The sequence below is a fragment of the Blennius ocellaris genome (assembly GCF_963422515.1).
Source record: "Blennius ocellaris genome assembly, chromosome: 1".
Lineage (NCBI taxonomy): Eukaryota > Metazoa > Chordata > Actinopteri > Blenniiformes > Blenniidae > Blennius > Blennius ocellaris.
The window spans coordinates 10,908,459-10,933,602 of record NC_137650.1 but is presented as its reverse complement, the minus strand read 5'-3'; the positions used below and the strand labels follow the sequence as shown (position 1 = coordinate 10,933,602).

The following is a 25,144-nucleotide window of genomic DNA, read 5'->3' as shown; positions in this document are numbered from 1 at the left end:
CTAGAACCCCCATGTCAGACCCCCTTTCTCCTAAACCCAAGGCTCAGGCAGATAATGAAGGCGACCATCTGCGGCGTGCAACCCCCTCTGGGTCGTGACCTGATGATTTGGAGGTTTTAGAAGGGGGGGGGGGGGGGTTACGCTGTGTTCTTGGAGACACAGCTAGCAGGTGGAGGTGGTGATGCCCCACCCCCCCTACCCCTGACATCTCCACTGCAAATCTACCATCTGCTCTCTATGGAAAAAAAAAACAAAAAAAAAGACAACCTGGCCGCCCCAAAGCTCCCAAACATCCCCGGGGGCAAAAAGCCAGACTAGTCGGGTCTCAGCCGCAGGAGGGAGGCGGAGGAAGATTAGCCTCATCCCTTCATATGACCTCCAGCCTCAGAGGTGCAAAACAGGAATTTCCGTGTTTCCCAACAGATCAACAGGTTGACGTGAACAGGGAAGTGGCTGATAAACAGGAAGTGTTGGCTTCTGCTTTTATGTTTTGGAAACACTCTGTGAACTTCATCCAAAGCCCTGTGATGCAGCTGCAGCATTTACATGACCCGACTCAACCAAATAGGAAAAACATAATTATATCATAAACATTGGTTTATGTCAATGTATGATCATAAATTGACGTAAACCATTGAGCTGAAGCTTCTGTGTTTTTTGAGCAGGACCAGAAACCAAAGTTCACATTTAGCAGAACAAATTCATGGCTGGAATAAAAAGATGAAGCATTTTCAAGCAATTTATCTGGACTTAAATCTCACTTAAAAACCTTGGGAGACGCGTGAAGGTTTTCCCTGCAGAACGTGTATTCACTTGGAAAAGAAGAGTGTGAGAAACCACCAGCAGACAAGAGCAATAAGCTCCTTAATAAATATGAATTGAACACGAAGCTGTTGCTGCTGGAAATAAACATTAGTGAAGGATGCTAAAAATACGAGGAAGCGCAAATCTGTCGGTTGGATTTTGATTTCGCTTGTTTCGCTTGTTTGTTGGTCTCATCCTTCATACCTCTGGTGTCCAATCAATATTGCAATGCCAGGACCCGAGACGACGTCCGTTAACCTGAAGCAGATGGACCAGAGTCCTCAGAGCGCCAGCTGTCCTACAGACCGCCTCCACCGCTTTAATTGTCAGCACTGGGGACCTGCTTGTGGTGTAATTTAGCTCCTTGGGGAAATCTGGAGGAAATGACTGTGAATTGTAGGGGTGGTGCCAGATTCCTGATTGGAGCTGTGGAGCTCGTTTCCTCTGGAGGGTTTACAGAATGCAGCACGAGATCCTAATTCCTCGGTTGCTTTTTTTTTTTTTTTGCGCCACCTGCCAGCGTGAGCCCTTCGACACAAAGCAGAAGACACAGGTGACTTACCAGGAAATCCTCCTCGCAGTACACCTTCCCATTGACATTGTAGAACGCTTTGCCTCGCAGCCGCCTCCCTGGAGAGAAAGACGAGAAATTAAGTACAAGTATATATTCCAGAACAGAATTCATTAAACAAGTAAAAGCATGTCAAATTGAAGGCTTGTACAGCACCACTGGACAATAAAACAATGTCGACGTTTTCTTTTTTTTTTTTTTTTTGTCTTCAAGCTTTACAGGCACTGTGAACAGACGGCCGGGCCAATGCAGGCGATTTTCCAACTGAAATCACATAAATGCCAATGGAAAACCATTCACAACAATCAATACAGGAAACTGCCTTCCAACCCCCCCTCCCATAATATACAGGCCTCTTCCTTTCCCTGCCATTGTTCACAACTCACAAGCCAACGGTTGATAACAGGAGGGTGGTTCTCATACAGACAGTTTTCCGTAATAAATACTACGAGTTTATCAAAATACATGATGCAGATAGTATCCTCTGTCCGACAGCGCCGACACACGCAGACTCTAATGCTCTCCAGTTGTTAGAATACTCAAAGCAACTTCTCCACGTCACCCAGTTTGTCGTTTCCAAAGGGAAACACAATGAAACGGTTGCAGGCTTAACGACACATAAACACATCCACACGGCGGTTCAGCACACAGCAGGAAGACTGAATTCCACTGGGTGAGCGCTCATTCATCAGAATCCAAGTTTGAGTCCAATCCCAAAAGGAAATTCTGGCTTCTGCAACCCTCCCCCCCAACCCCCCCACCCCCCCCGCCACGCATCTCACACAGCTCGCCCATTCAAATTCACTTAACGGCAGCGGTGTCTCTCTGGCAGCGCCGTGGCTTCACCAGAGCCTGGCAGACGAACCCCGCCGGCCCCATAAATCTGCTGGATCAGTCAGGTTTTAATGGTCTTCCCGAGCCGCCACTGATTTTATGGGTGTCCCCGCATTGGAAAAGGATGTGCTCCCCCCTTTTTTCTCTTTCCCTCGCCGAAATGTATGCAATCGCTGTATTTCACGTGCGCGCGTACGCACGCACAAAGACGCACGGACACGCGGTGTCACGACGCCGGGAGATGGCGATACATTAACGCCGGCGTTAAATGGCCCGGAGCGGCGGAGGAATGCCGGCCACACAATAGGTGAGACTTTTAAGACTTTGAGACTGAGAAGCAATTAGCATTTTTGGTGGCGGAGAGCAAAGAGAAAAGTGGGATTGGGGAATAACTCTTGAGAAAGACTTGTCTTCGAAACCCCCGGAGACTCTGGAGGGGCTGGGCTGGTGGAGAACAGTGAGATGACGGGGGGGGCTGCCGGCGAGGTGTTGCTGTGTGCTGGTCTGTGGCCTCTGCTCCGGAGTTTGGGGTCTGGAAGGTGAATACAAAGGCCTCAGTGCTGATGGCTGTGTGGAGCGCTGCTAGGGGAGCAGGCCGACTGAGCAAACGGGGACATTCTTTCTGCCTGAGGTCACTCGCTGGTCCCATTCATCCCCCCCACCCCCCATACCCACCCACCCCTCTGCACCTCTCCAGCACTCGCTCTCTGCCCACATCCCTCCCCGAGAAAAGGAGGGGGAGGTCTCCGTGCCTTCCCTACTCCCCCTCACCCCCCCCCCTCCTCTGGCCTTTTGTCACCAGACTGCTCTGCAGAAAGTCCGAAACGTCCCCGCGGAACGACAGGAGATCGAACCGGCAGCAATCAAAGCAAACACAGTTCGGGAGACTCATTCCAGTCAGACGATGGAGGAAAAACAGGAGGATGAAAGTCTGACTGGAGACTGGTGTGGCTTCATGTAGACAGAAGTTTCTTAACACGGGTTTGCACGATTTCATTCAACATTTCCGAAAACTATAAAAAGAACTGCAAAGCTATGCAGCACTGAAATGGGAAGTGAAGACGGTTCTCACCATTTGACCCTTTTCATAGTTTTCACAGAAACGTACTGGCTCACGCCCCCTCTGCATTGTGTGAAAGCCGGTCAGCCTTTGTTTGAGCGTTTTCCTCCAGACTGCTTATCATCGCTCTTGGACGGCCTGGCGTCTGTCTGAATTTACACCATTGAGCGTCTTCATCCCGCTCTGATCAACGGAGGGCACGGACCCCACTCATGAGGGGTTTTCGTGGCCTGATATAATACCTTGATATGTGTAATGTGCCAAAGAAGCCCGACACAAGGTCCTGCGGGACCCAAAGAGCGTTGGTCAAAGCATAAAATCGCCTCAACCGGTTCATCTTCCTCCCACAATACATCCTGGTCCGGTGCGACCATCCACTCTACAATCACGTCGACGGAAACGCAGCAAACTGTGTATCGGTGACGCCGCTCAAACTGCCGACAAGCAGCAGTTTGAGCCCCAGAAGCTCGTCCGTTGGATCAGATCAAACATGGACGTCTCGGCTTTCAGGTTCAATGAGCCTTTGCCACCCTGTGACCGCTTTACTGCGTTTCCTTTTCTTAGACAACTTCTGATAGTTACTGCGGACGGGGAACGTGTTTAACCCTCACAATGTCACCCTCGCCAAACTGAAAGAAATCCTGTCTTATTACCTTCGAATTCAATAACAAAAATGTTTACTCATGGTCTAATTTATAGGCGCCATGTTAAAAGGACCAGAGAAAAACACATTATTTACTCCCGAAGCAAGTAGTCATATTGTTTTGGCCGATAAGTGTATGTTGTTTTAAACTTCTTTTTTGTTGTTGTTGTTCCAGTTGAAAACACACTGCTAATAATCTACATCACACTTGAAACACCTCTTATAACTCAAGTCTTATAACTTTTTCGAAGCTAAAAATAAACACAAAATGTGGTTTGTTTGATAGAACGTCGCCTTTATAAATAGAGTCTGTGGTCCAGAGCATCGAATGCTTGGTTGACCAAATATGTGGAGAAATACATTTCTGGGGATGCACACACATTTTCCCATGACCGTGAGATTAAAACAGATTGACTGGATCCAAACATGCCGAGGGAGGACCAGAAGACCGATTCCCATTGACGACTGGAATAAAAACCTAAACACGGTCAATATTGTGAACAAGCCCACGGCGAAGAGCGATGTCCTCGTCTTCCTCGGCCGGCGAGGCCATGACCTCCACCTCCACCTTAAAATTGGCTGCGTGCAAATTTTTCATCATTGCTGGAGTACTCCACTAATGCCTTCATTCTGAGTGATGATGTTGCCATGGGAATGTGTTCTGGTCTTGTTGGAAAAAAAAAAAAAGAAGATGAAAAACACAATAAAAAAAAAAAAATAGGACGGACGTGTCACCATGGCGAAGGTATTATTTTTCAAAATATTTTTCCTGCAGTGCAGCAGCTAAAGTCCAACCGACTGAGAATGAAAGTGGAAATACAGTCAATCGCTCCCCGATAATCAGACGCTGGCCTGGATCCACGCTCCACAGATCACACACTTCCTTGGTACTTCGACCAGAAAGCTTTTTCTAATGTGCGCGTAAAGCTTCGGCCGCGGACTGCGAGTACCAAAATTAAGATGACAAGAGCCTCCTTTGCTCTTTTCATATTCATTCAACAGCACATTTAACAGCCCTCAAGCTTATTAAGGCAACCGCCATCCTTTTTCTCTCATTTCAAAGGCTTTTTTTTCCCCTTTTCATCCCATTAAAGCCTGGATCAATTTCAGATACAGACAAAACACTGATTCTCTGTTCTCAATACACCACTCTGTCTACACACCTCGGACAGCGTGTGTGTGTGCGCACGCGTGCGTGCGCGTGTGTGTGTGTGTGTGTGTGTGTGTGTGTGTTGATGACTTCCCAATAGTCCAAAACAGAACCCAACCTTGAGATGAGGGTCGGTTTCGGAGATCAAATTAAGTCTGATAACAGGATTTATTTGTATGCAAGTGAAAGAATAGAACACGGCATTATTTTTGGGACAATTGGAAATGCTGCAGAATATATAACAGTGATTGCAGCACTAATCTGCTGCATGTTATTTTGTTTATTTAGTCAACATTTCATGTCATATCATTTCAGGCCAAAAGTAAATATATATATTTATTTATTAAAGTACACGTCACAAAGCATAAAGATATCGGCAACATACAGATAATGGTGGGTGCCGCGAGTAAACGGTGCCTGAAATATCACCTTGTTGCCTCATTTTCTGAATACGTGCACAATTTTAATTTGGATTTGCTGATTACATCCTAAAGTTTTGTGAGTGGTGCAGAGCTAAAGTGTGGCATTATGTGTGTTAATAAAATGATTAAAAATCCCTTGTGCAAAAGCCAATGTGCAGCGGTCAGACTCATGTAGTGAGAACAGAAACCCGGCTTCAGACTCTTCAGGAATGTTCGCAGAATAATCTTTAACCTGCGAAACATTTTTTTTACTGCCGACTTTGTGACTCAATAAAAAAGGCTGAAATATCTACATCCCCTCAGCAATCGCTGACACACAAGTGGATCACATCAGGTCACATTCCAGCGAGGAGTGTTTGTCAACCTCCTCTTGGTCACAGGCCTGCTGCCGTTTCCACATGAGAGAACTTCCTCTCAGCGACTGTGTGGCTGAGAGGAAGCCTTGCGTTAGCAACATCAGATGTCAATATTTACTTGTTTTTGTAACGTCTTTTTTCCCCCCCACAACAATATAACTTAACATACATGGACTATTTGAAGTTTAAAACTTAGTTGATGAGGTTTTACTTTCTTTCTTTCTTCTTTTTTTTTGTCAAAAGTTCAAGCAAGTCTATTTGCCGAGACGTTTATTTATGCCTTCAATAATAAGTGATAAACACAGTGAGGAAGCAGCAGGTCTGCTTTTGCTCTTACGACCTGTGGCACTGGGCTTCCAATCTGACCGGAAGAATAATTGTTTTTCCCCTCAGTGATGCTCCCAGAAGTCGTGGCAACTGCTTAATTGATGGGACAATCTTGTGTTTTTACCAGAGGCAAACACAAGACAACAGAATGTATTGTTGACGGGAACCGCGTCAGTAAATCCAGTCAAACTGGGAGACGTCAAACAACTTAAAACATCTCGCTTTTAAGTCAAAATGACATTATACTTGGTGGAAACAGGCCGAAAGGAAAATGACTACAACTAGTTTTTCATAAGCAAACTGCACAAAACTTTTAACTTCCAAGAAATACACTCCTACTTGTGTATATTTCCACTAGTGGCTCCAGTTTACTACATTTTAAAATGATGTATTAACACTACTTCAATTATGTAACAAGTTAGTACATAAATGGAAGAATGTTATTCCCAAAAATGGGTCAAATATCTGAACACAAATATTTTCAAGTTATTGAAAATTTAAAAAAGGCCAAAATGGCTGGAGAAAGTGAATTTCACGATGGACAATCGATCAAAATGTCCCAAATGTACACACCATGTCATCAGAATCTGAATTTTGGAGGGCTTTACTGTGGGTGCAGATCAGCGACGAATCACGTTTGTTCAATCGCAACAGTAGCGTTGGCGGGAAACGCTGGAGTCACTTTTTCACAATCAGAGTGAGCAGAGCTCCAACAAGGACAGAAGCGCTCACAACGGAAAAAAAAGGAGAGTCACTTCGAAGGCGGTCACAAGCTCGTGCAGGCCTGGTCTTGGGAGACTATTTGGTGAAAAACCAAGCTCTTGAAGGCTTTACCACCACAGGCACTGCAAGCTAAGTGAAATAATGACCAATAATTGCCATAACTCGCGAGCAGCTGCAGAGACAAATACAGGTGTGTGGAAGAGAGTGTCTGAGTGAGACAGAAAGCATGTTTCTCTGCAGCGCCGACTGGAAAACTGAGGTCACCCAAACCCAGTTTAGACTGCAACACCCCGTGATTCTGCCATCTTCTAGTCTTCAGATTTAAATTCAGATAACCAAGGAAAAAAATACTCCTGATGCATTTCAATGTGTCAACCATCTCATCCGTCCACGTCATGCTGAAAAAGAGGTGCACTGACAGCAACACAGCTACAGGAGGAGATTTAGAGGAATATTAAGAAAGTAGCAGAGGTGTAAAATACTAAAAAAAGAAAAAAAAAAAAGAAAGACAGCAATCACTTGCTGTTAACGTTCCATATTTAGATCTTGTGTTTGGCTCTGACCTGCTCATCTCTACTAAAAGACTGTGAAGAGACCTAATTATTTTTTTCTTATGATCGCCTGTTTCCACTATTTATGAATTCCAACATTCTCATAAAACAGCAACCCTTTCTAACGGAGAACAAATCAATACTTTGCAGCAGGTCAATGTGGGGTTGTGTTTATGGATGGTATTTACAGCGTGCCTCACACCCTGCCTGCTATTTATCGCAGGAAGTGAAGGAACTCTGAATCGGAGAGGTCGCATCAAGCGTGAAAAGAAAAAAAGAAAAAATAATACAATTCTGCTAGGGGCTTGTTAGACGTCTGCTCACTGGCCGCCTGCTAATGAGACGGCTTGTTAGCTTCTCGTACCTCGCGAGCCACTGACATTTACAGCAATATGAAGCAGATCGTGTTGGATTCTGGACAAACCGAGTCTGGAGAGCAGCTCATGGAATCTATATGTGAAAAGGATAAATGGCATTTATTTTTAGTTTAACACTTAAAAAAAAAAAGATAATGTGATCAATTCAAGGATGTGTGGAACAAAGGGGAACTTGGAAAATGGGAAAATAATTAGCTTCTGCTGCCCTGTAATGCCACCATTTACCACTAGATGGCCAGTGAGTCACAGGAGAGTCTGGTCAAGGGGAGTTTGAAACAACAAAAGAAACTCCTAAAGCTCTGGTAGTTTCCCTACCGGGGAACACAAACAAAAACACTGATGTTTTTCTAACACTTTCGACAGCTGCGGGTGAGTAAACAAGCCGTTTGATGCCGACATTTAAATGTCCCCTGGAGCCCGGGGCGAGCGCATGGACAAGGACGAAAAGTTGTTCTGCCAAATCTTCAAAGTCACAGTGTCGGGACACGTTCACATTTTATGTTTTGTGGCCATTTTTATTTGGCCAGATAAATCCAACAACTGCTCGAGGCTGAACGCAGTCGTCACGATAAAAAGATAATTTCATGGTACCAACAAACTACGCCGCAGTCACATCGCGTTAATGTCACGAGCACGAGGCCTCGACATCCACGCTCGATAAAAATGTGTCGTTTTCAAATGGTTTTTAAGCAAGAAGGGCGAGACAAGTCTCTTCAGTCGAAACAGTTAGAAAGATATATAATAGACCTGTATCGTAGCAGACACTATTAATCACCCAAACACTGAAGCTCGCCAGTTAGTGTTACATTTGAATTAATCCATCATCTTAAACCTTTTGTCAAAATATTAATGTGGAAACAAAGACACAGGTTTATATTTCACACTCTTTAGCACCCGGGGAGCACTTTTCTTCTCCCGGTCAGCCTCTTTTGTAAATGTACACTGCGCCTAATAGCCGGTTAGCCGCGTTAGCGCGCCCCGTATCTGTCCACCACATAATGGTACGTGGGAGTACGAACCCTTTGATTCAGACTAGTGTGCCCCGGCTAATGGCGTCTCATAATATAAATAACGCATCCGAATAAGACTGATGGTTTCACATTAGCCCATAAAAGACGCCTGAATTATTTCTCTTAGCGCTGCTATGAAGTGTACGTGTCGACATTAAAGCATGGGCTGGACACAACAAGTGAAGCCTCCGTGTGCTGGAGCTCTCAGACTCCTGCCCGCCAGGTGTAGCTGACGGTGGTGAATGATATGAGAAATTCAAGCTGCTCGGTTCTCTGCTGCTGCTGCTGCTGCTGCCTGTGGTCTTCCAGGCCTTTTGGATTTTTTTTGTAACACTGAAATGAGTCATCATCCTCGCAGTCGACGGTCTGCCTGTACGGCCCCAAGCGCCATGTTTATTTTATTTATTTATTTATTTTTAATCTTTCATCCAGAGAAAGCGAGTTTATCTTCAACAACACCCAGAGAGAGAAAACACGCACCCACTATGTTTATGTGTGTGTGTGTGTGGGGGGGGGGGGGTATTCAGTATTCAGTAGTAGGCTGATGGGGAAAACGCAGCAACAACTTCAGCTGCGGACAAGGATCCTACATGCCTTGCTCAGCAGCACTCTTTCAAAGCTCGGCGGACGTCCTTTTGGAGGAGCGTGACCGACCGCCCGGTAAACAAACGACGACGGAAACGTGTTGGATGTGATTCTCGAAAACGAGGATCGGTCTCCTCCGTCTCCTCCTCCTCCAGGAGCAGGGAGGCTTGGTGGCCGTCTGGCTGAAGTGGTGGTGGTGCTGCTGCTGCTGCTGGTGGTGGGGGTGGAGGGGTTGCATTCTTGGCCATTTCATGAAAAAAGGGTGCAACCATGGGAGTAAGCCAAGAGGAGGGCTCAATTATGCATGGTTAAACAAAGCCCAAGGCTACCAGTGAGAAATGTCTCAGCAAACTCGGCCTCACTCTGGAGCACCAGACTCCAGGAGGGACGCGACTCGGGAGCACCAAGGAGGGAGGAAAAAGAAAAAAGAAGAAGAAGAAGCAACAAACAGGAGGCACAAGAGCTCCTGATAAATCACCAGATTGTGTTATGACAAGCGCAGGCACTTGGAAACTAAACTTCTCAGAGGTCTTGGAGACACCAGTTAAAGGGAAACATTCCCATTCACACGAGGTCAAACGATACATCACCGAGTTTACGTTGCTAATAAACCATCTGAAGAGGCGGGGATGGCCCATGAAGCTGTCAACAACAAAAGTGACTGGTTAACTAATCGCCGGTGACATTTCTCTCATAAACCCCGCCGTATTTCTCTCCTGAGCGGCGGGATTTTTGTTTTGGTTTTTTTTTTCGTGGAAGTAATCCGGGGAGTATTTTCATTCTCCAGAAGAAATGATCTGGTTGTTTCACAAATAAGTCTGTTTGGGAGACAGAATGCCGAGATAAAGCAGCATCTTTCTCTATTTTGGCAGAGAAATGTGACTTCTAAATGAACCCCCCCCCCCCCCCCCCCCCCCCCCACACACACACACACACACACACACACACACACAAAAACCATCAGCGCTATTAAAACATCTCTTACAAGCTCAGCCACGCCGGGGGCTTCTTTTCCACAGCGAGCCCCTCGACTTCGGCAACTGGACACTCAGCATCTGGCCCCCTCTTTCTTCCGCCACACAATAAATCGGAAAGTATGTGGCTTTGGTTACATGTAAATTATAGGCACTTCTTCCAGGGCCGGAGGGGGGGAGAGGCGGAGGATCGGTATCTGTGTATAGTGCACATGTGAATGGAGCTCGGCTAAAAATGCTCTCTACCGACATCTTCCTCTTGTTTCCCCGGGAAACGGGAGAGCGGGGCTGGAGTCAGGTGACGGGCACATCTAAAAACACACCGAAACACACACACACACACACACACACACACACCGAAACACACACACATACACACAAAATCTATACTGTACTTTGGCTCAAGAGCAGATTTAATTGGAGTTTTAAAAGAGAAAACATTGTCAGCTCGTCTCTGCAGGACGATTTCTATTTTTTGTTTTTCCCTTCTAGTCAACAGATGTTTTGATTGCCACTGGTTCACCACCTCTAAAATCCAACCAAACACACACCGGTTTCCTATTTCCTCCGCAGGTGAGCCTTGAGACCTCAGTATGCGTGCTGCTGGCGCCATTTATTTTAACAGAACGCCGCTCACGCCGTGAGCACCTCCACTCTGGATATAACGCAACTTTTTTTCTTCAAAATCGAGTCACAACGAACAGTTTCTTTGACCTCGTGTGAATCATCAGTAAGCGGAGTTCACTCATTGAACAGCCCCTAAAGCATTTTACAATGCGAATCACATTCACCCATTCACACACACCAGTGGAGGCGGCCGCTACGCAAAAGTACTGAGTGCATCCCATCGGAAGTGATTTGGCATTGAGGACATGTGACCAGGAGGGGGATCGAACCTGCAACCTCGCAATTGAAACCTGCTTTACCATCTAAGCCAAAGTTGGTGTTTGAGTGTTTGAGTGGCATTCAGGGATCATTCAGTATCTGGCGTGAAAGAAATGTGTCTCCACATGTGATCCAAGTCCTTCCAGATGTGATCGACTACGATCAGCGTTCGCAACCAGGTCGTGCAAAAAAAAAAATATCGAGATGAGTTTACTCTAATTTATTGACGTACACTGTAATGTGATTTAGGCCTAAAGACATTTTAATTGTTTATGATTGCGGCGGCTTTTGTCTGAGCCGACTTGCACCAACTTTTTTTTAAACAGATATGCAGCTATTATTGTGGCTGGCTTATATTCTGGCTTATATTTGCAGATTTTAATTAAACAAACCGTCTCCAGAGTTTTGGGGCATCCTTTTTAGGAATTGTTCTGGTGCTCTTGTTTCTATTTCCCCTTAATAGTTTCAAATGCAATTTTGTACTTGTCAGATTTCACGTTCAGGAGACAATCATGAACAGAAACGATAAATCCAGCAGATCGTTCTCATGTAAACGTTCTTCTTCAGGCTAAACCCTAATTTAAATACTTGGGTTGATTGCTGACGGCATGCATACAAACCGAAAGCACAATATGTTTGCGTGCAATTTGCCGCACTATATGCAGGCTCTCAGTAAATCAGGCTGTTCGTTCTAGAAATGCTGCACCGCTCAGGAGCCGCGGACCAAAAGACCAGCAGCTTGACGGAGAGTGAGTCTGCTGGTCGACAATAGAAAACAAACAAAACATGGAACTGCAGACAAATGTCTCCACCAAAGCGTCAGAGCAAACTGCACTGGAGAAAAGACAAGAGGCTGAGGGACATTTGCAGGTCATTAAACAGGCGGATACAAACGTCATTGCACACAAAGTTGTAGTGCACGTGGAAATATGAGTAAACATGCACACATTTTGATACGGCCAATACAAGTCTGCGTACGGACAATTCAGCTGCATCAGGGGAAGGCTTGTCTGTGAACGTGTTCATTTACAATCAGATCTGAGAAGAAACATTTCTGACGTGAGGATGGATTCTTGTGATTCTGGTTCTTGTGGGAAAAAAAAGGGGGGGGGGGATTTTGTTGGGAAGCAGTGGGGCCACAGTTTAATAGTGAAAATCAGCAAAACTATGTTTAAATGAGGAGGCGGTACCAGATCACCGTAACTGGGTGGAGGTTAAAAAAGCCCCATGAAATAACGTCCGAGTGATGAATTAAGCAGATTTGATTGACACTTTCAGAGGCCAATCAGGCTGAAAGTGTTCAAAGGTGGTTCAAAGACACAACGGCGGCACGTTTCTCTTGGAAAAAGATAAAGAATGAGGCAAAACTCGAAATTTGACCGTATTTTAGTGGAATTAAATTTTGGAATGTTAATTTCTTGGGAGGGGTGGGAACAATCAATGTGCAAATTGCCAGTTAACACATGACAAAACTTTTTTTTTTTTTTTTTTTTTGTATCTCTGTGAAAAAGGCAGCTTTTTTCCGCCTCTGCCTGGTGAATGCTCGCTCCTCTCCGTGTCTGAGGCCGCCGAGCAGCCTCTCCCTAAGAGGGCGTGGGAAGGTTCCAGGGGTTGAGGCAGGAGGCAGACAACGTGCGAGACGAGCCTGACTAGGACCGGGACGGCTCGGTTCCAAAATGCACCGTGGCTTCAAGGCCCCCAATGATACGATTAATCCGCAAAGGAAACATCCATAAATCTGCTTAGAAAAAAAAAAACGTGTTTCGTGAATAAAATACAGACTTGAGGAACACTCGAAATTCAGTGAGACGTCTGCACCTGTCCTCAGGTATTTCGGCAAACTCTCTAGGATGGTTAAAGGACGCCTGGTCCTCCTCCAGAGTGAACGTTCCAGCTCTCTAGATGTTCAGTGGGACTCGGATAAGAGCCCGCAGAAGCCCACTTCAGACTAGTGCGACGTTTTGTTCTTGGCATTCTCCAAGGACTTGGAACTGAGACGCCTGTGTGAAGCAGCCCCCAAAGCCGAAGACATAACTGAGAATCTTCCCTGTATTTCAGTGGTCTTTTTTTTTTTTTTTTTAACGGATGATTTGCTGTTTTTTCCCCCAACAAATCACATTTAACAACCTCCGTTTTTCCTCATCAGTCCAAACGACATTCGACCACACGAATCTACCTTCACCGTAAAGTCGATGACCTTCTATCTTTAACTCAAACCGTACGAGAGAACTTCCTTCAGAACTTAAACTAAAGCGCGACACTGATGTCATCTCTCCAATTGTCCAGCGAAGACTTGACAGCACAGAGTAAAAGTGTGACTTTACATCAGAGCCTTCAAAAGCAGTTTGTCAATCCTCAATATAAACAGAAGAAGTTGGAAGTTCGTTTGCTGTGGCAGAAGAAAAATGCTGCTAAACATCCAATTGGCACATTTTAACTGTTGCCACAACTCGACCACAGTAGCGTCCATGTTTTCTGTACACATGCCGACTAAAGTTCACCACTTCATGCAGCCGCAGAAGGAAAACCAGCAAGTTTCATTTGATGGAGCCAACGACGGCGACGACACCCGCCGGTGTTAATGATTTTAATGGGCCGAGCGACTCAGAAAGCAGCGTTTTTAAATGTCAATATCACAACTGGATTGAATTAAACCCTTTTTCTTCGGTGCACAACAAAACTTACAAAGGAGTCGCCTTCCTTGGTGGACCGAGTTTGTTTCCGGGAGCGACAATACAGAGACATCGGTCTCCATGTGACTCATCACACTTTGAGCGCACTTCTAATAACGTCTCCCAAATGTATAACGACAACTGTAATCCCTCAGTTTAGACCGTATTTATCCTTCCATTACACAAGTAACACAAATGGAATCCAGTAATTTGAACTCTTTCATTTTTTTTCCCATAATCACTGATGACCCCTAATAATCCAGAAAAGACGGAGGAGTGTGCAGAATGGAGGAGTAAAAAAACAAAAAACAAAACAAAGAGTCCAGCTCTCTCTGCCCTTTAACATTAGAATTTCATGTGTCACAGTTTAGCTCCAGCAAATACAGAAGCACATTTTGTGCTCGGGTGAAAAAAATAACTGCTCTATTTACAGTTGAAACGTTCAGAGTTTAGAACAATCACCGACTCCTGCTGATATTTCATGTGCTCGACGTGACGCTTCGCTATGGCAACAATATGACGGTTAAAAGCGCCAACAGCTGTCACTGCCCACGTGTTTTACAATTAAAGCCATTAAATATTCCCCAAACAAAGGCATTCACTGTGTGGCTTCAGTCATACCGGGGCGATTTTCTGTTTGAGCAACATTGGCAGACCAAACAATAATCGCTGCCCTGCACAGACATGTCGTACTCACCACAGGAGCAGCAGGTGAAGCAGTTTGTGTGGTACAAGTTCCCCATGGCCTGGCAGGCCTGGCTGGCTCCGTACACGCCCTTCCCACATTTGATGCAGATGCCTGGCGGGAGACAAAAAGATCAGTCACCACACAGAGAACTTTTTTAAAAAAGAGAGAGAGAAGAAGACTAGGTAAGCAAACAGAGGAATCAAAACCACAAGCTCAATAGACACACTGCCGTGGAGACGAGAGCCAATCACAAGACGGCGATCGATAAACGTGGGTGATTTATAAACTCTGCTCTGAAACGCCGGGTCGCCCTCCGAGGACCAAACACCACAATGAAACACTCAATAATACATCAAACGGCATCGCAGGTTCGGCAGTTGGCCGGTAAATTGAAAGCAAATTGTCGTGTGAGAAGATTCTTCCACGAGAAATATTTCATGAGTTGTTTTTTGTTTTTTTTTCCCTCTTCCTTCCAGCGTTTCCGCGCATTACATCACGCCGTTTGAAGGCCAAGTTGTCCGGGAAGGCCGGCGATTATACCAAAAAGGCGCTTAAAGGAAATCCAGAGGACAAGGTGAGCGGGGGGGGGGGGGGGGGGGGATGAGGACAGGAGGATGAGTTCCTGCGGCCTTCCAAGTGACCGGGGAAGGGGTGGTCGGACACACGCTCACTTTTTTCACTGTTTCTATATCCAATGGTTCAGCCTTGCTTTGTACATGCTTTTATTTAAAGCTCATAATTCAGTACCTTCGCTCACTTCCTCACTATATTTTAGGCCAAAACTAGAATTTCACACATTTTATGTCTTCTAGTTCACATTTCAGCCACTTCTGAGTGGATTTGAGACTATATATATATATAAAAACTTCCGATCACAGACATCATCTCTGCCAATAGTTAAAATGATGTGAGAAAAGAGTTTGCACCGACAGACTGGAATCATGATTGGAAAGCAGATTTTACTGAGACACTGGAAATCCCCAGGAACTCCCCCAGTTGATGAATGGACTGCTGAACTGGCAAAGGTTGCTGCATATGAAAACATGTCTTACGGGGGGGGGGGTCACAAATAAAGCGCATAAATATAAAAGATAAACAGAGCGGATATATCGAGAACCGTGACTCCGTGAGAAAAGTACGGAGGTGGAAATACAACTGGGTTAAAGAGGATCACCGTTCAATGTGCACATACTTGTTTCATATGCCTTGTGTATGAATACATTATCATGACTATTTATTTAACACTTTCCTTTTTTTTTTTTCCAGGTAGCTCATTTGTTTATGTTGCATATTATGCGACAGAGCTTTTAATACGTGCACAGAACCGTAGCCGGCCACGATCACTCGCGGGATCATTTGACGGGACTTAAGAGGTAATCATTTCCTCAAAGTACAAACAAAAAATCGGCTCAGCTGGCACCAAAACAAAAGCGGATTGTCGGAAAACAATCTGGCTAACTGCTTGGATGAAATCAGAGGCGACGAGTGTCGATGCTATTGAATTTCAAGATCCTCCGCCGAACAAAGACACCAAGAGGTTCAAGTGAGGAGACGTTACCGGAAATCTATAAATCGCACCGACAGTGAAAAGCTGGTTTCGAGCGTTTGATTTCCAAGTAACGAGATTAACTGTAAAGTAATTTGGACGACCCTCAGCGGGGAGATATAGTCTGGCAAGACGCAGCTGTGAGCGAGATCCAAGAGGAGAGAAACCACATGAGTCGTGTTGCAGCTCCTCCGGGAGTGGAACCATTTGTGAGACGAGAGTGTTAAATAACAAGATCCTCTACTCAACACATTTTAAAAAGAAACATTTCTTGTTTTTATGTTTTATTGAACATACAAGGCGACTTTCTGACACACTATTTGAAGCGAATAATGAACTTTTCATTTGTGGTAGAGCTTCCCGTCACCCGGTATCAGCTGGGGAAGACCCCCCCCCCCAGACCGTCGCTTACATGAAAGGGGGATAAAAGATTGATGAATTAATGGACGTGCCGCGCTTCTTTTTTAATGCAACGCACTCAGAAAGAGTTGTAATAGTCACAAGTTTAAGAGATGGCGAGGGCGGGTAAAAAAAAGTGAAAAGTTCCCCGGAGGCTAAAAACTGGCTCCTCCGATGTGGTGCTAAATCCGGGGTCCCGTTCAAAAGTTTAGAGTTTAAAATCAACCTCTCAGATCTTTGTATCCTCATTAGCGCTTTCTCTGATCAGCACCACCTTCTGACCCCGACTGCGCTTAAGAAAAAAAAATAACTCTTCACCCTGCAGATAGGGAGGCTTTCTGTTTAGGAGTTACACAGAAAGCCATGGAAGACACTTTCTTTTTTATTTTAATTTGTCACACCGTCCTCTACGTGATAATGCTGGTCATTTTATTACTGTTGGTAAGTGATGCACTGTCCAAGTAAATAACAAAAAGCCACAGAAGGTACAGGAATGGAAATAATGTGGGACTTGTGGGTGTGTGTGTGTGTATATATACATATACACACACACACACACACACACACACATTTTTGTGTCTGGACCGAAACAGCCAATAACACCAGTGTCTTTTTTCAGAAAGTCCAACACCAACATTAATAGCGGATCACTTGGATTTAGAAATATTTGAATTATGTGGCGAGCAGGTGTCATAACTCATCACAATGAGGGGAGATGGATATTCAGCGTTGACCGCAGGGGTGGTGGTGGGGGGGTACACCCCTCCCAAACGCCGCCCTGCAGACCCCACCCCGGGTAGGACGGTTTCAATACATAATAACAACGGCGGCAGACGAACAATCTCTCGCCTATCTTAAACAAGACAACCTCCACCGAGGTCACATTCCACAGCGAGTGCAGGGTCAAAGCCTGCGTGGGGTGAGTCCGGGGTCAGAGTGCCCACAGGACACAAGGTCTCGCCAGGGGAGCCGCACGCCAACACCCCACCCTCTTCCTCTTCCTCCTCCTCCTCCTCCTCCTCCTCTCAGGAAAACTATTAGTCAGCCCACAGAAACACTCCAACGTTCTACATTCAGAACATGAAAACACGCCTTGTGGTGCCACAGTGGAAGTCTCCGGAAACCTGGAGGGAAGAAGAACCTCCCTTTGATAACAGTTATTGTAGACTGGGAGAAGACACGTCTCCACCCGACGCCATGTCTTGGAGTCGTGACAACACTTGTGTACTCCGTAAGCTTAAACTGGTTAAAATATCGGGAGAAAACGAGTGTTTAATGGCAAATAAATCAGCCCCGAGAACAAGAACATGAACAAACATTGTTGGCTGAACAGCACGTGTGACACGTTGGCTTTATAAGACGATTTATCACAATCAAGGAGCGTATTTTAACTTCTGGTGTGTAAATTGTTTGTATTTATTCATAGCAATATAAGTGCATCTAAATTCATCGGTAAGTAGCTGGTAGCTTAAACCTCTTCCAGGTTCAATAAGGTATTGATCTCCCCGTTATAGGGAGATACGATCTGCAGCAATTTTTTTAATTATTTTTTGGTATTATGTCGTTGAAGTGACACATTTTTAAGTGGTAGTAACAAGTTTTCCTCAGGTATTGTTATGATTTTCACCCATTGCTCAAGCAACTTCATTGTTGACGAACTCAGTCAGCGTGCCGTCGTGTGCAGAGGGAGATTAGCTTCATGTAGCCACTCTTAAACTACACATACACTGATCTCAAACACTCTGAACCCGTTTGTTTTTTGTTTTTTTTAAATCTGGGATTACTGTCACACATGCTTGGTTTCATGCCAAGTTCAACGTTTTGATTGGACGCCAGGCTTCTTTCTATTGTTGAAAGAAAGTGAGCATTTCTAAACAATCTGCAGTAATTCCATCAAATCTATCAACATGAATTTGTTCTATTCAGTTGCATCAGTGTAAGAGAACAAAAAGGAAGCAACTGGATTCCCATTTCAGTCAATACGACGTGGCATCTTCATTAAATCACCAAAAACAAAGAAGATTTTTTTTTTCTTTTAGTACTCAACAGGAGTTTCTCAAGAATGGAGAAAGTTTAGACACAAACATTAAAGGGACGCCGACGTTTGTGATGAAACGGACGTTAGACTATCTTCCCTCTGCTCTGCATCAGGACAGCCCACTTCCTCTTTCACTTATTTACAGAGACAAAAGAAAAATGAAGAACCTGGACGAGCTGGTGTTGAGGAAGTAATGTTTCTGGTAATCCAGAATTTAGAAAAAAAAACGTTTTTTTTTGGAACTCCTCCAAACAGTGGGTGATGTAGAAGTTAGTCACTGTGTGGAAGCTTGTCTGCTGTAGGTATCAACTTCTACCACCTGTCCTCCTCACACTCACATCGTCCTGCAGCCCCGGACCCCCCCCAAAAAAAGCTTCCTCAATGAACAACTGACTCACCCCCACATCTGTCTGAATGCCAGGAAGCAAAGTCACCGATTCCCGGCGTTACAACGGTCTTCGGCTATCGTAGCGTAACAACAACAAAAAGACTGGTCTTTGCTTGTTTTCAGTCAAACAGCCGGGGTGTTTTAATGGCACTGCTTCAGAAACAAATTTGCACCAAGACTGCGGTTTGGTTTTTTTTGGCCCCCTTCATGTCACGATGTGCCTTCTATTTTCAAACAGCTGCTTTCAGGCCATTATATCTTCAAAATACCCTCCTCTTTTCCTCCATAGCTCTCATTTTTACTTTTTCCCCCCCCGGAGCCAAACAGTCTCCGTCACGTTTCTCCCCGCTTCAAGTCCCAGGCTAAAAACGTAGGTATGGTTTATTCACTAGGACTCATCAGACCGCCTCCATCACTTAAATCTCCTCCACTTGTATTTGCATTAAACGCCAACGTTACGCCGGCTGTTTTTGGAAAACTCTTCGTCGTGAGAGAACGGAGGATCAACGTCAGCGATAAAAGCGATTAAGCGTTAAGAGTCGGCACACAAGCTAAAAAATCCCGGGGGTCCCCGTGAGCACGGATGTGGTTATCGTTTTATGAGACGTCGGGGAAATCTCTGAGGCGTCCGTTTGTTTCTGGCTTCAAACAGGAAGCTGAAACTCTCGTGTGCCCATTTCGTAACAGGTCCACTCCGGCCAGGACGCCAAAAAATATACAACTTGTATCGTCCCGCACCTCTGGGGAAAACCAAGGAGCTGGTTGTAGGACGCAACGTGGGTTTGATGGCGGGAAACGGAGGTTTCTTAGCGTATCAAACTGTAACGTTTTAACCTGATGGCGTTCGTCTGTCACTTCTTAAAAGGGGAAACATCAGATGAGGAAGCTGAAGCAATGAGTTATTTCCAATAATTGCGAGGTACCAAGAGGAAATCAAGAGGTGAAATCACACAACGTTGTATGTTTACTTTTTCTATAAAAACAACAGCCGACGTGCTGCGAGTTGTAAAAAATAAATAAATAAAAAGACCAGTGCGGTCTGATTCATGAAACTTTAACAATGTGTGGCGTCCTGCGGCGCGATTTCAACCCGGCATCCGGAGAGACGATTCGCAGTCAATCAAAGGAAGACCATCATTTGCAGCACAGACGAGACACATTTTTTTTGGGGGGGGGAGGGGGGGGGGGGGTTTGCTGGAGCTTCTGCCAAATACTTAAAAACCTCGGCACGTCCTGAAGGAGTGATTCAGCGACTGCATGTGGAGCAGGTTCATAATCCTTCAGAGTGTGGAGCTGGAAGAGTAAACACTAAATCACACCTAGTGGAGCGTTGCGTAAACAAATATACGTTACCCTGGTGTGGACGAAAAATTAGTCCAATTTTTAAGGGGGGGAGCTTCTCAAGTGCGAATATCAAATTTAAACCGACAGCCTTGATGCATTACGGACGACGGCAGAAAATATTAAAATTACAACTTGAAAGCGAGTGAAAAGCTTCTTGCAGACGAAGTCACATAAGCAGGTCGACCTGATGTACGACTATGTACTTTGGCCACTGGGGAGAAATGTTGTTTTTTATTAACTTTCATAGCAATTACTGTCAGCCTGCAGACAAGGTGAATACTTGCAAACGCTTTTCAGCACTTTAATGCAGAGAAAGTCACGACTTCACTCCAGACCGTCGGCGTATAAAAAAATCACATCGTGTGTCAGAAAGCCGCTAACTTTGGACTGGACTGCGAGTGACGACCCGTCATCGGCAACGTTAACGTATCGATATATAAATATACCGTTGTGTCAGCTGCATGTTGCTGAAGCACGCGGTACTACGGCCTGCACTTAGCGCGCAGTTGTTTCAGCGTGTGCATGACTACTGCCATTATAATTCTGGGCAGGTGATCAGACTTGACCCCCACCAACTACGTCTGGCCCGCCAGCCAAGACCGTGTGCCAAGTGTCTGGTGCTGCCCGATCCCCCACTGGCTGGTTAATGAAGGGCTTCGCGGGGGGAGTCAAGGGCGGGGTGGTGGTGGTGGTGGTGGTGGAGGGGGGGGGGGGGATGCAAAGAGGTTGGGGTGGGCCTCGCTCTGCTGTTTCAATTGCGAGCCTGTATTGGGCCAGCTGTTGATTCACAGCTCCTTTTTTTTTTTTTGCCACCACAACAAACAGAGGCCACACAGGGGCCAGCCGGCCAACAGTGCAGAGCGGGCAGTGTGGGACACTGGCAGACACTAATGCCCCCCCACCCCCTTAAAAAAAAAAGCCTCTGTGATCAATTTCTTCACTGTGACTACAGAAACAGTCTCCATTGGGCTCAATGTGAAGAGCACATGAATGCATTCTTCTCTCTCTCTCTCTCTCTCTCTCCGTCTCCACCTATTTCTACCCTCTGTCTTCTTGCAGCTTCCTCCCCTCCTGTCCTCCTCCTCCTCCTCTTCCTCCTTCCATCCTCCTCGTTTCACCTGCTTCCTCTGGAACAAATCAGCAGCTGTCTTGGACTCAGTTTGAGCGAGTGCACTGGCTATAAACCACACCACTGTTCTCCGGCTGCAGCCATTCGTCTGGCTGCGAATTCAAAAGGAAGACGAACGACAACTTCCCCCGGGCGGGCCTTCCGTGTCCCAAGGTTCACGACAAGGTTGTGCCGCCTGCACGGGCAGGAACCGCGAGGGATGGGCAAGGGATTTGGACGCCAAACACTTAAAATAATCCAGATAATAACAAAATCCTGAAATCGCTCGGGCCAACAACACTGAAAATGATGGACCACGTCAAAAACCCTAACAATTCCCTTCCTTTGTCCAGATCTTCATATCAAGCAAATAAAAACTAAACTGAGGCTTGGTACATCCAAGTGGCAGGCAGGATCTTAATACGTCGGTTTTCGTGACTTAAAAAAAGAACCAGCAGCCTCTTGAGAAGCTCCCGCCGCCCCTGCTGCACGGCTCACTTGACCACAGGCCGCACCGCATTTCAAACAGACTCAGACCCACGGCGCTCCCGATTGACCGAAGGGGGGCGTCTGCTCCCGCAGGAACAGAAGGTCCCATTCAGCGACGTGCCGCGCTCTGCAAACGTTTGCTCTGCCAAGACAAGAAATTAGTATTGCACCGCAAAGCTGCTGTTATCTGCCAGCGAGCGAGCGAGAGAGAGACAGAGAGAGAGAGACCTGTTCGTAGCGACATGGCATTAGCAGGTGGCAAACAGACCTCGGGAGAGGCGGCGGGCCTATAAATAAAGCTCACAAACACTGGCTGAACCCTCGCGTTGTTCGTATTCTAGGTTTGCAGTCAAAAAGTCACTGGTTCGTGGCCACACATGACCTCTGGTGCAAATCCCTGACAGTGTGAGCGGAACCGAGACGACCGGAGGTGCAGGTGTCAGGACGCTTCTTAAACGCGCGCCGACAACAGGCAGAAGGCGGCGGGGCGGCGGAGCCCTTGCCTTGCAGCACATCTCTGTTGGGCGTGAGGAAACAGAAGGCCTGTCAAGCGTGTGCAAATTTATAGGCAAGTCGTGACATTTCAGCATGCAAACAATTCCAGAAGTGCAGTCACACTGTTTAAAGTGTAAACTCAAGGCTCGATAACCCACATTGAGCTCCCCCCCCCCCCCCCCTCTTGTTTACATATTTTGGTCCATGTGTTAAAACGACCAGCGAGGCCCATGAAGCGCACCTCTGTCTTCTGCCTGCTTGGATTATGAACGAGGGACCTGCCTTTCTCCAGTAGTTAAGAGTTCAACCGTCCGGGGCATGCAAGGTGAAACTCCCTGAGCTCCACGCTGGAGGGGCAGACCGAGACTGAACCAATCCAACCTCAGCAGACTCTTGCAGGGCACAAGATGAGCAGCGAGTGCCTGGTGGCTTTATACAGGCCGACTTATTACCCCCCCCCCCCCACCAACCTGTTGAGTTAGTATTTCACCTGTATGTGGAAAAGAAGCGTGAACCATTCATTCAACCTACCAAAGTATTCCTTCTTCATGTGCATCTCCAGCTCCTTCTCCAGCTCCAAGGTGAGCGCCTCCAGCCGTTTCTCCGCCTGGCTCGGCCCGCTCTCCCGGCTGGGGGTCACCTGGTAGGGCAGCTTGAACCTCTGACCCGAGGACGTGGCCTTCGACGACATCCCATAGCTGAACTCCACCGCCTGGCCGTGCTGCTGCTGGGGCTCGGGCACGGTGGAGAGCCCCTGGAGGTGGATGCGACTTTGGATCCCGTTGGAGTCTCCAAACTCCTGCAGCAGCGTGTCCTCGTGCAGGCTGCTGCCCAGCATGGACGACCGGGGCGAGGGCAGCTGCAGGTCCGGGTAGGTGCTCATCGAGCCCCGGGAGCTGCGGGAGCTCCGCGAGCTGTGGCTGGAGATGCTGGAGCGCGGGCTGACCACGCAGTTGACGGCGGCGGCGACGGCAGCGCCCGGCCTGGCGTCCTGGCTGCAGATGCTGGAGCGCGGGCTGGCCAGTGGGGCCGCGTGCAGGATGGCCCCCTCCAGGTCGTGGTTGACCACCGGGCCGTACCGGGAGTCGGAGTAGCTGGACCTGGGGCTGGTGGTGAAGGAGTACTGGCTGGCCGTGCTGGACCTGGGGCTGATGTGTCTCTGGTCGTAGCCCATGCTGATGCCGCTGGTGCGGTTGCTGCTGGGCTTGCTGCAGCAGTCGCAGCTGTTCAGGCTGGTCCTGGGGCTGGAGTGTTTACTGGTGTCGCTGGCGGTGCTTGCATAGCTGGATCGGGGGCTGAGGACGCTGCTGCCCTCGCAGTGGACCAAACTCGACCTGGGGCTGGTGTACCGGTCCTGGCCCGGCACCACCAGGCTCGTCCTGGGGCTGCTGATGCTGGACCTGGGGCTGGCGTGCTTGCTCTGCTCCTGGGAGGACAGGGAGGACGCCAGGCTGGACCGCGGGCTGGTGGCGTTGTACCTCCCGTCGTGGTTGCCGGTGATGCACACGCTGTTGCACCTGTTGCCGGGCAGAGCCGCCGGCTTGTTGAGCGGCACGCCGTCGAAGGTGGAGCCGGTGCTGTACCGGTGGCCCTGCACCTCCAGAGAGTACCTCCGGTGCCGCTCGGAGGCGCCGGTGTAGCACGGCAGAGCCACCTCGGACTTGGTGCAGCAGCCCTCCTCGGCGTAGCCGGCGTCCCGCTGCGGGGCGCAGAAGTCCACCGGCACCGTGCGGGCGCAGGTGACCGGGCGCACCGGAGCCGCGTTGTACACTTTATTCCCGGACGTGAAATTCTCCACGGTGTGATGCTGCTGGTGGAGCACAGAGGTGCCATTCATCGGCTTCGCCTTGTGCTCCGCCGGGGCGGAAAAGTCCAGGTCGGGGCTGATCACCAAGTCTCTCCTCGCGCCGTACATCCCGTCTTTGTAGCGGGCGTCGTACAGGGAAAGGTCCTCCATCAGTTGAGTGGCCCGGAGCCCCAGATCCTCCTGGTAGTGCTCCATGTTGTTGGCGACGAAACCCCAAGTTTGCGAGTGGTGCCGCGCTCCGCGACCCAAACTAGCGCGCGCCGCGGAGCACTAATTGCATTTCACATGGAAAATCAAAACAACAAAAAAAACGCCGCCGCCGCGCCGCACCGCCGCCGCCGCTTCATTCACGCACAGCAAACCCGCAAAACGCGCACCGACAAAACCTCCCGGGTGGCGAGCCGCATCGTCTTTCCCCCCGGCTCTCGCCGCTCCGCCGAACAAAACAACTCTTTCTCACAGTTCGAGCCGCCGGGGATACGTTTGTCAACTTCAGTTTTTGTTAAGTTGAAAGGTCTTTACAGTCAATGGCGCGCTGCGCGGAGGAATTTCTCCTTGTTGGGTTTTTTTTTTCTCCTCTCTCTCTCTCTCTCTCCCCCCCTCCTCCTCCTCCTCCTCCTCCCGGATTTCTCTTTTCCAGCCCCGCGCAAGAAGTCAAAGTAGTCCGGGATAATCGCGCACGCCGAGACTATCCTTCGCGTGCGTGTCCGAGTGCGCCAAGTGGGCGAAAACTCGGAGCAAAACGCGGTTTTGCGGAGGGGACTCGTTCGCGTAAAAGGAATGCGGGGAGGGAGACGGGATGCGCTGCGCCTCTCTGGAATGTGGTTAATGCTGCAGAGAAACAATGATTGCGACCAACTCAGCAAGGGGCTGCCGGCTCTGAAGAGAATAGTTTCGA

General features: G+C 47.5%; 1 protein-coding gene across 1 annotated transcript in view; it reads right to left on the bottom strand.

The window, feature by feature from the left end:
* Positions 1–24,795, bottom strand: part of wtip (WT1 interacting protein) — a 29,887-nt gene extending 5,092 nt beyond the window's left edge. The window contains exons 1-3 of the mRNA XM_080496106.1: positions 22,971–24,795; positions 14,642–14,743; positions 1,367–1,434 (exon numbers count right to left, since the gene is read on the bottom strand). Of these exons, the coding sequence (XP_080352232.1) occupies positions 1,367–1,434; positions 14,642–14,743; positions 22,971–24,441 (1,641 nt within the window). The 5' untranslated portion in view covers positions 24,442–24,795. The remainder of the gene's footprint in view (positions 1–1,366; positions 1,435–14,641; positions 14,744–22,970) is intronic.
* Positions 24,796–25,144: the final 349 nt, after the last annotated feature.